At 37.5% G+C, this 11,074-nt stretch overlaps 1 protein-coding gene across 1 annotated transcript; it reads right to left on the reverse strand.

Annotated features, from left to right (window-relative positions):
* Positions 1-623: 623 nt before the first annotated feature.
* On the reverse strand, positions 624-10,095 carry INTS12 (integrator complex subunit 12; the record flags this gene model as incomplete). The annotated part of the gene is made up of 6 exons (XM_084252499.1): positions 624-1,208; positions 4,417-4,563; positions 5,412-5,571; positions 7,322-7,509; positions 9,202-9,354; positions 9,940-10,095. The coding sequence occupies 6 exons, from the start codon at positions 10,093-10,095 to the stop codon at positions 624-626; spliced, it is 1,389 nt and encodes a 462-aa protein (XP_084108625.1).
* Positions 10,096-11,074: the final 979 nt, after the last annotated feature.

Raw genomic sequence — 11,074 nt, forward strand, 5'->3', positions numbered from 1 at the left:
GGCTCTTGGAATGGGTATTTCTCCAAAGAGTTCTCAAGAATGTGTTTAACCAGAATGAGTCAAATTCAACATTAATTAAGGATATACTATGTGCATTCATTATACTAGCAATGTGAGAAAAGTACTGCATTCACTATGTATTGGAAGAGATAAATGCTCAAGTAATTGATAAGAGGTGATAAACAAGGTAAAGATGTAACACAGTACTAGGAGAAATCTATTATGAAAAGTTAATTTTGAAAAAGGGAGATGACATTCAGGGGAGAGGAAAAGTCAATTGATATAAGGCAGGGGGCTGACATTCAACATTTAAAACATTGGGAGGAAAGTAAAAATTTTATACTGGCTCTTCCTTGCCAATTTCTGAGGCACTTATTTCAGCAGGATCATTGTTAGGGTTTTTTTTTAATTCTAGTCATCATTTTCACACTATAAAATTGTTTAAAATGTCAAACAGATTTAAAAAATATCCAAATTTTATTAATATTAGCATTGTAAGGTAAGAAATAATAGAAATTTCATTATGAAGATTTTTTATTACATTACAATATATTACAGTTTATGTCCTAATTATGAGACTTTATTTTGCAGGGCAATGTAATATAAAAACCTACTTGGCCACGTTACTTCTTGAGTTTCTTTTGAGCGGCTTTCTTCTTGACCATCTGGAGTCTCTTCATGGCGTTGAGCTGGGACTCTTGTGAGGTTGGGCCCTTCAGGGAGGCTGAGGGAGTGCTGCTGGGCTCTGAGGCGGCTTTGCTAGTGGTGCTTCCTCCAGTCCCTGAGCTCATGCTGCCGCCATTCCCACTCAGCTGGCTGCTGCTCCCAGGAGCTAAACTGCTTGGACTAGGGAGACCTACTTTGCTAACATTGTCACAACTAACTGAGCGACTAAGGCCAGTTTTGCCCAAAGTTAGAGGTGGAGGTGGTTTCAGGGGCATAGTGGGTGAAGTGCTGCTACTAGAGCCTATTTTGGAGCCTATTCCACCTTTGGATGCACTTGGCAGACCGGTCAAGACTCCTGGCTTTTGGCTAGCCGAGGAGGTAGCAGGCTTCCCACTGTTGTTTTGGGTTGTTGAACTCAGCTTAGCTGTTGATGGACCAGCAGAGGAAGTTTTAGCTGCAAAAGCTGCCCATCCCGTTAGGCCACTAGTGACTGAAGAGGAAACACTAGTAGTGGAAGAGTTTCCTGAAATAACTGTGGATGGCTAAGGGAAAAAAAAAAAAAAAAAAAGAAACATTAGAGCCAAATACAATAACACTATTGTAATCTTGAACAATTAAACTAGTTTAATTGTTGGACTTGTTATATAAAAGTAATCAGTTGGAAAATTTAATTCATACCACTACAATCAAGTTCTTAAGCTGAGCTGTAAAAACACACTGAACAAAACTTATCCAGGTCTAACGAGCACCACCATTTCCAAATCAGAAATTGTGAAATCTAATATTCTTGTTCTAGTGATAGAGAAAATAAAGAATAGAAATATTTAGTATTCCTCTTTGAGTATAGGTTTTAGGTTCCATTGTAAGCCATCTCACAAAATCAGATTTAATGTCTCAACTTATCTTTTCATGCAGAAAGGTGTATTTGATAAAACATCCAGTTCTTTTGACTTGGCTCTAAATGACTTGTGGATCCTTTCAAAAGCACCGCCACTCTTAAGGTCAAAAATGCTTGCACCCAAGATAGTGAGAAGATGTCAGAGCGAATGTAAGATTCTGAACCCTTTAAAAAATAGCTGCCCCCATTGTAAGCCGATAGCTACTATACTGAAAAATATATACAGATGTGCAATGTTAACCACTTGGCACTGTACAGCACTGGTGAAATGTTCACAAAACAGGTCTCATGACTTCATTCTCACTCTCTTCCATGCTGCCACTGAAAGGATCTCAGGAGATCCTGCTTCTGTGAAAGGCCCATTTTACTGCCTTAGAAGCTGCATGAAAGTCTGGCTCACTCCCAGATGTTTTTCTTCATGGTGTAACACCTCAATTTCTCCAGTTACCCTACTGGGTCTGTCAAAAGCTGCCAATGTCACCATATGAATAAATACTGCTCTTAGTCTCACAAGAACACACTTTTTTCAACTTCACATTTGGCAAAAATGCGCTCTGTTCAAACGACTTATGAACTGAACTTCTCAGTGGCACTCTTTCTACCTGTGTATTCTCAGTCAGATGTAACACAGTGTTAAATTCACACCAGGTAAAAGAGGAAGTGTTACAAATAGAATCATAGTTAAAAATATAGTAGTTATTAGCATACCTAAAATATACCCACATATATTTCACAACTGAACTTGGAAAGAGTTGATAAAACATGTTTAGTTCTTACTAAGTACCACTTAGTACTATCTGCCATGTAGACATTTTGGACCAACATGGAAAGTAGTTGAAATGCAGTGCCCTGATGTCTTTGTTTTGTAAGAGGAGTCGTCCAGATTCTTGTTTATATACTATGAAAAGTGGTGGCCTTTTTTATAGTTATTTCATACAATTTTCATTAGATGTCCAGGGAGGATAAGTTGTACATGAATCATAAGTTCCTAAAGTAATGTACCTGGGTAAAGAGAGAAACAGTCAAGGAAGAAGCAAAAGGACACAGGTGTAGAAAGCTCTCAATTTTCAGCTCAGAAAGATCTAATTTTTCCCTTTCCTTTCTATTAGACATAAAACTGTCTGCCATATGGCTAAACGATCTTTCAACAAACGTCACGAAAGAAAACCCATCTGAAGTAATTAAAAAGACCAATACTTAGGAAGTAAAGACAAGAAAGTAAGTTCTGCGGAATGGCGTTTTATACCCCCGAATTCTGCTCCTGGTACAGCTCTCTAACAAAAAGACAGATGGCTTATGATACAATCAGGACACACAGAAGTACAATGACACCAACGGTGGAGACCCAGTAATTTCTTATTACTTCAGGGTAGAGAATACATTTCTCGACTTTTTAGAACTACAAATATTTTCTTGTCCATTATCCTAGATAGGAAACCATTTGCTTTTTGCATATAAAATGGAACAGAATGTTTTCATAGTATAAGTTTATTCACTTTCATTATAAAAATATCTTAATTAGAGCATGAAAGCCAAGTCCTTAATGTATTTGCCATGATGACTTCACTTCAGATTTCTTAAAAATAAACACGAGTAGTAGCAAGTTAGCATAAAAGTCCATTTAGAAGTGATTTACGTATATAGAATACAGCAATTCTCTTATTTTTCAAATCTCATAACTTTCAATTAGTTATTCTTACTTTTAGTCCAGTTCACCATGTTTTCATATGACAATAGCTATCCCTTAAATACCAACTCTTCTGGCAAAAACATTTAAAAGTGCTTTCCAAATTAAAAAAAAATATCTTCCTCAGTTAAATTTATTTTTACATTGGGTCATTAGTACACCAAGGCTCTTGATATTTGTTTCTTATAACCATTTGGACAAGGTAACATCTTCCGAATTTTCTGGGGTCAACCAAGAATTTGGGGTAAACAAACTGTTGCCGCTTATTTAATATTCTCCTTAAAATTGGAATGTGTGGGCCTCCCTGGTGGCACAACGGGTTGAGCACAGCGCTGTGAAGCTGTCCACAGCCTCTGCAGTGCGGATTCGATTCCCGGCTGGCCAGGGAGATTCCCACATGGCGCAGCAGACCTGTCCTGTCTCTCCCACTGCTCCCCTCAGCAGTGCTTTTGGCCTATCTGCCTGTTGTGCGCCCCACTCTGTCCCTGGTGAATCCTCTTACCCTCCTGCGCCTCTGGCCTGTACCCCAGCTATTGTATAAACAAAAATAAATAAATCTTAAAAAAAAAAAAAAAGTAATGTGTAACCCAGTAAAAGCATTCTGTGTTAAAAAATTATATTTGAAAAATATTTATTCCACATCAAAATACCAGGATATTAATAATAATGTAGCGTGATTTTAAGGATGCAAACTTAAGAATGAGAAAAGTGATGGTCTCACTAGATAATCTGGTCCCTTGGAAAGGAAAAAAATAAGACAATGCTAGAGAATTGCTTTGGTAGCCAACAAATAGAAGATAAAGCTCCATAGCCAATCAGCACAAGTAGTGTGAGGAGCAAAACTGTTGCTATTGTGGGTGAGAAGTACTTAAACAAATCCCTGACTGAAGTGAGTGTGACTACACAGAAGTGGTAAAGAATGTCATCTCAGAGTGTACACAGACAGGGCCTAATTGTGATAAAAGGAAAACAAGCACAGTTAGAGATTAAGTAATTAGGTAAGTGACCCTTTCTACCTAATGTTAATAGTAATGCAGTCTCAACTTCCAACACAGCCATTTAAGTATATAAAGTTTCTCATTACATCTTATTTTAATCAAGTAATATTGTTTAGTCAACCGTATTAAAATTCAATGTTAGATAATAAATGGAATGTACTAAATACCTTGACTTCTGTTCTCTTAAATGCTTGGAAAGTTGTCTCTTGTTTGAGTTTAGTTTCTGGTTTTTTAACCAATGGATCTTTGACAGCTGGAGCTACAGAAACGACTGCAGGGGCTGGTTTCTGTGGTGGTTTCTGAGTTTTTTGGGCCTGTGAAAATCAGCGAATTAAATCAGATACAAAATCTTAGCACAAATGCACAAAAGAGATAATAAAAGGCTCCTCAGTGAACTGAAATACAGTTGAACATTTGGCAAATAATTATAAGGAAATTGAAAATATTTTTTAATGTGGATAAATTATTTTTATCCTCCTCATATTAATGCCTTTATAGATTTTTTATTAGTTTCTAAAAACAGTAAAGGTAATATTAAGCTTTAGAAATCATGCAGAATATGGTTGGCTAGATACCCTATTTCTAAGACAAACCAAATTGTTTAATTTTTAAAAAAGGAAAACCATAAACTGTGTGCCTGCTTAGCTTAAGCTTAAGTAAGAGCATTTATTTTTTATGTGGTTGATCCAAGACTTAGGAGTTTTCTTCTTGGGGCTCAGGTGTAGGGGAGTAAAAAAGCACTGACTGCATCCAGAACTTGAAGTTTGGTGGCTGAAGTTCACTCAGGAATAGGCATTTTCTCATTTCTTTATCAGGCACACCAAAGGCTGGGCTTTGTGTCTCCCATGCCCACAGTGCTCTGCAGTACTTTTAACAGTGATGTAACAGTAAGGAATATTCAATTTGTGGGTCTCCAGTGCTGTTTACCTACATTAGAATAAGCTACAAACTGAAGAAAGAAAACAGTGTATGACACAGGCTGGTCTTTAAGCCTAGACACTTAAATCATGTATATACATGATACACTTGAACATTTAAAATGAGCAGTTTCAATAATTTTTAATTTCTAGTTATGTTAAATGTTTAAATTTTTATTTTGAAAAGCACTCATCAATAAAAAAGGTGACAGCGACTTTAAAATAGAGAAAAATAAGTTTCCCACCATCCTCTTCATCTGTCTGGTGCAGCGGGCACAATACCACACGAGGCGTGGGTCATTCACTTCCTTGTCCGTCACCTGGGGCTTGTGGCAGTCCTGGTGGTAGAGGTTATGGCACTCCTGGCACTCCACCAACTGGTTACCAGATGCCACCGTCATCTGTCTAAGAAAAAATGCCACAAAACATTGCACTTTCTTCAATGCCACCGTGTAAGACCAATTCAGGGTGGTTCTGGCAAAGCATGATACATTAAAGAAGGTAAAAGCCCCAGAAAACCTAACAGCAACATACAATCCACAACTGATAACCTGCACTAACACTTCACTTCTTTCAAAGCTCACACTCAACCATTCATAAATACATAAAGTGCCTTACTAATAAAGTTGGCTATATTCTCCTTGTCAGTTCTCATTGTAATTTTTTTTTTCTTTCTCCTGGAGATAGACTTTGGATAGTCCAACAGTCTGTAACATTTTCCTTATACCTCTATTAATTTCTTATATTCGTTATCTAGATGCTATTCCATCATCTTCATGAATTAATCTAAGAATTGCCTATTATCTGGGAACTGAGCCTCATTATCTACAGAGCCCAGCACAGTCAAATTATCTATAAAGCTGTGCAGATATGAGTGCTCAGTGACTGTCTGATCAGGGAACAATGTAGCAATATGTGTATCAAGAAAGAATAAATTCCAGTAGTTCAAAAAGCAATCACCAAAGCCGCAGAACAGCACAAATAACAATTATCAGAGCCTTAGCCAATCTCTCCTGATAGTTACAGTTACTAGTTCTCTGACCCTTATTACCTTACCATTTATCTCATTTAAAAAATGATAACCTTCACAGTAGATTAAGATGGAAATAACCTTATTCCTTGAAGACAAGGAAGCTTTAATAAATGATCCAGGGCCTCCCTGGTGGCGCAGGCGGTAGAGCACCGCACTGTGAAGCTGTCCGTAGCCTCATTAGCGCGGGTTTGATCCCGGCCGGCCACAGAGATACCCACATGGCGCGCCAGACCTCTCCTGTCTCGCCCACTGCTCCCCTCAGCAGTGTATTTCAGTAGATCTGTCTGTTCTACTCCCCACTCTGTTTCTGGTGATTCCTCTCATCCTCCTTGTATGTTGTATGCATGAATAAATAAATCTTTTTTTAAAAAATGAATGATCCAACTCATAAGTACATTAACTCTATATAGGGTTCACAAAAGATTATAGTTATTTACTCAGTCCCAATGCATCAGAATTTAACATTTTTATGAAGCAAATAATAACAAAAGATGGCAATCTTTTCTGCTGTGCTTGGTAGTGAAAGCCATTAACAATTAAAAAATGTAGCCCCTGGTCTCAAGGAGTTTAAAAATGAGTAATTATGATTTTTAAAATGAATCTTCTGTGCAAATTTTATCCATATTTTATAAAGTATCCATTTATCAAAACAACACACAGATGTGATCCATTCAACTCATTTCCATTATTCTTAGAAAAAGATGTAAAAAGATGTGATGATGTCTTAGGAAATGACATAAAATGGTTTACTTTATAAATGCAACCAACAATTCAGGGGGGAAAAAGCAACAGACTTCTTAAAGAAAAAATGGACTTAGTTGGCTGAATGGTCCCTTCCTCACTAAAGAATAAAGAAGTAATCGTTTTCCTTCTGGCAACCAAGAATACAGGACATGTTACAACAAATTAACAGATATGGGATGCCACAGTCAGGAAGATGAAATATTTGACAATGTTCAAGACATTAAATTGGTATGTGGGCATTTCATAGGAATAATCTACTAATATCCTACCTACCTCCAAATTAAATAAATGCAACAGTTGATCAGAAAGCTTTCTTTTTCTGTTGGTTGTTTGTTCTTTACAAAGGAACAAAATAATTTGTGGTAAGGTACAACTTACCTACAAACAACACAGGCCAATCCCATCTCCATGGCAAAATCATCAGCACTGGTCTCCTCAAAACTGGAAAGGTCAGCCATTGCTAAATCCTTGCTGGTTTGGACGGTAATGGGAGAGGACCGTGTCTCTGGTTTCTCTAATCTTGGTTTCTTTGGGATATCAGCTGCTTCAGTGATTTCAGATTTTATCTATAAAAAGCACACAGTCAGAAAATGATGATGAAAGTAACATATCAGAATAAATGTTAACTCCTGAGAGATGGGTGAGCTGGACAGAGCAATAACCCAGTCCGCTTGACCACAGTGTCACACAGTGAGGGCAAAATACACCAGTGAAGATGTGTAAATGATTTAGAATAAATTCATAGGCAGCATGTTAGAAGAAACCAACAAGTAGAAATAAATAAATCAGAACAGTTTAGCATGTACCTATTTCTCTGTACTCTTACACATTAAAGAATTCTAAAAGGTCAATGGGTTGACTTCTACGGCCCTATTTTTCCTATCAGAGCTCTGTAATGGACGAAATACTAACTTAACACTCATCCAAACTTAACACACTGCCACATATGCTTTGAAACAAATTCTAGCTCCTTTCTTAAGATATACCATCAAACTGGCAAAAACTAAGAAGCCTGATGAGACACAGAGAACTTGAACTCCTGTAATATACTGATAAGACACTTTCCGTAACCTCTGTACAGTAATGGTGAAGATGTACCTGTCCTTTTACACCCACGGACAGGTGTGCATCCTGTAGAAAGCATGATCATGTACACAAAGAGAGAGGCAAAAAGCAGCTCACAGACGCTGCACAAAAATAGAGAAAAAGGAAAAACAACCTTCCTTATCCACAGTGGATGGATAATCTGGTTTATTCGCAGAATGAACATTTCATGGTAGCTGAAAGAAATATTCAGATCTACCTGTTTGAACACATTTCAAAAGCACATTATTGAGTGGAAATCAAACAAGTTACAAAAGGATATACATGTATAGATGGTTCCATTTATCTTAATTTAAAGGCACAGAAAATGATGAAAAATAGGACTGATGAAACATCTAATATTTAGATAAAGTATAAAAACATACAGGAATAACATATTCCACCTGGAGGGCAGGGGTTGCTAAAAGATTTTTTAAAATGTATTTTTTTTAGGGCCTCCCCTGGTGGCACAGTGGTTGAACGCTGGGCTGCAAAGCTGCCTGCAGCCTCTGCAGCGCCGGTTTGATCCCCGGCCGCCAGCGAGGGTCCCACATGGCGTGCAGACCTCTCCTGCCACCCGCTGCTCCCCTCAGCAGTGTATTTGGTCAGTTTGCCTGTTCTGTTCCATGCTCTGGCTCTGGTGAATTCTCTCACCCTCCCACACTTCTGACTGTACCCAGTGCTTGTATGTACGTATGTATAAATAAACAAACAAACAAACAAACAAATAAATAAATAAATCTTTTTTTAAAAAAATGTATTTTTTTTTAGTAAGTGCTAAAATCATCATAACTGTGCCGAAACCATTCAGAGCAGACACGCCAAGAACTGTGGCCCCACATGCCATTATGTAACAAATGTTCAGATATTTACATCTGCATTCTCTCTTTTCTTTGCAATACCCATTCTGTCTAGAATATCTGAGTTATGAATTAAAAGTTATACCTGAAATTAGTATGTTCCCTAGAGTTCAAATATCCATTGACAATGACCTCAGTAAACCATCTAAAGTCTAAATTTAACTCATTTTTCAAAAGTCATCATCTATAACTACCAAAACATATTTTCAGAGTGATTCTGTGCTGCTACACGCTATTTAACAGAAGTAGGCATAAAATATTATTTCTGCTTATGAACTTTGCCATTTTTTTCCACTAGAATAAATAAAATCTTACTTTCTCAGCAGGTCTCTTTTCAGCTTCCTTCTTCACCTTTTCAGCTGTGAGGACCTTGCCATTATTACTGCCAGAAGGCAGAGAGGACAAGGTTTTGGGCTCTTGCTTAATGGAAACAGTTTTTGTGCCGGAAATTTTGGGTGGCTCCACATCCTAAAAGGTGAAGTAAGAAGATACAGGTGATTAAATATTCAAACTACCTAACACATCACACACACACACACACACACAAAATAGAACATAAATCTAAACAATTTTCAATTAAATTAAGACATCATGTTGTGACCAATTTAATGTCCTTTTCTTTATGTAGCTTTATTGAGAAATACTGACAAAAATAACTGAACCTATATGAAGTGTACAATTGTTCTACCCATATTCAATTTACTTCACTGCAAAAAGCCCTGTCCTGAATTTTTTAATCCTTAAAACATCAAAGAGTAATTTTTAATTATGGCTTCATACAGCACTTTAAAAAAAAAAAATCTGGTCATAAAGAATCAGAAATTGAAATGCCTCCTCAACAAGCAGACTTCTGACACACAAAAATGTAGAAGATCACCCAAACCCCGCTAACATCCTTTTCTGAAAGCTTTTAGGAAGAAAATGAAATGATCCCGCATACCCCCAAGAAAGGTAATTTTGGCAGAGTAACTGTTTTGTGACAGTCTGCATGTTTGCACTGTACTACTGGGGATCTCACAAAACTCCTTCCATGGCTCCCAGACACTTAGATACCTTTTGAGATGGACGATAACTTGAATCAATCCCCCGAGCCAAAGATTCATCAAGTAGTGCCTTTAGTTTTTCAGCAGAATCTTTACTCTTTGAATGTAAGAAGCTTAGTGCTTTCAAAAAAATGGGGTCAAGTTCCAAGTTCACAGTGGCAGCCATTGCCAACACCTGATAAAGGAATAAAATTTTAAAAGGGGGTCAAGTTATTTAGAGATAGGAACAATTATCTATGTCAAAGTATACCTATATTGTTCTTTTGTTTATACTAAGCAATGCTGTACACATGACACAAAATTCAAAATGCGCAAAGGCAATTACAGATTAAATTTCTTCTTATCCCTGACTGGCATTCCCTAGTTCATTCCCCCTGAAGACAGCACATCATCAGTTCTCTGTGTACAAGTATCCCAGTTTCAAATCCAGATAAGTTCCTAATTGCCAGAGCCCCTTCCTAATTCCATTTTAAAATATACTTTGCAAGGCATCACTATCATCAGGGAAATGCAAATCAAAGCCACAAGGAGACACTACCTCTCACCTGTGAGAGTCTATACACAGCAAGTGTTAGCGAGGGTGGGGAGAAAAAGGACCCCTTAGACACGGTTAGGACTGTAGTTGGTTCAGCCCCTGTGGAAAACAGTGTGCAGGTTTCTCAAAATATTAAGAATAGATCTACCATATGACCCAGCAATTCCACTCCTTGGTATTAACCCAAAGAATACAAAAAACAATTCAAAGGGATCTTTGGTCTCCTAGGTTCACTGCAGCACTATTTATAATAGTCAAGTTATGGAAACAACCTAAGTGCCCAAAAGCAGAAGAGGAGATTAAGATGTGGTCTATATACACAATGGAATACCACACAGCCAGAAAGAGATGAATATCTTGCCATTTGTGATAACATGGATGGGAATGTAGGGGATTATGCTAAGCAAAATAAGCCAGAAAGAAAAAGAGAAATACCTTGATGGTTTCATTCAAATGTGGAATACAAATGAGCAAAACAAAGGGTCAGACGGAACCAAACCAAAAACAAACCCTAGAAATGTGCCTGTACAATTGAGACTACCATGGGGGAAAGGTGGAGAGCAAAGCAAGGAGGAGGGTCAATGGTCTCTGGTGGAAGAGGATGGAACAG

This window comes from Talpa europaea, assembly GCF_964194135.1.
Source record: "Talpa europaea genome assembly, chromosome: 13".
Lineage (NCBI taxonomy): Eukaryota > Metazoa > Chordata > Mammalia > Eulipotyphla > Talpidae > Talpa > Talpa europaea.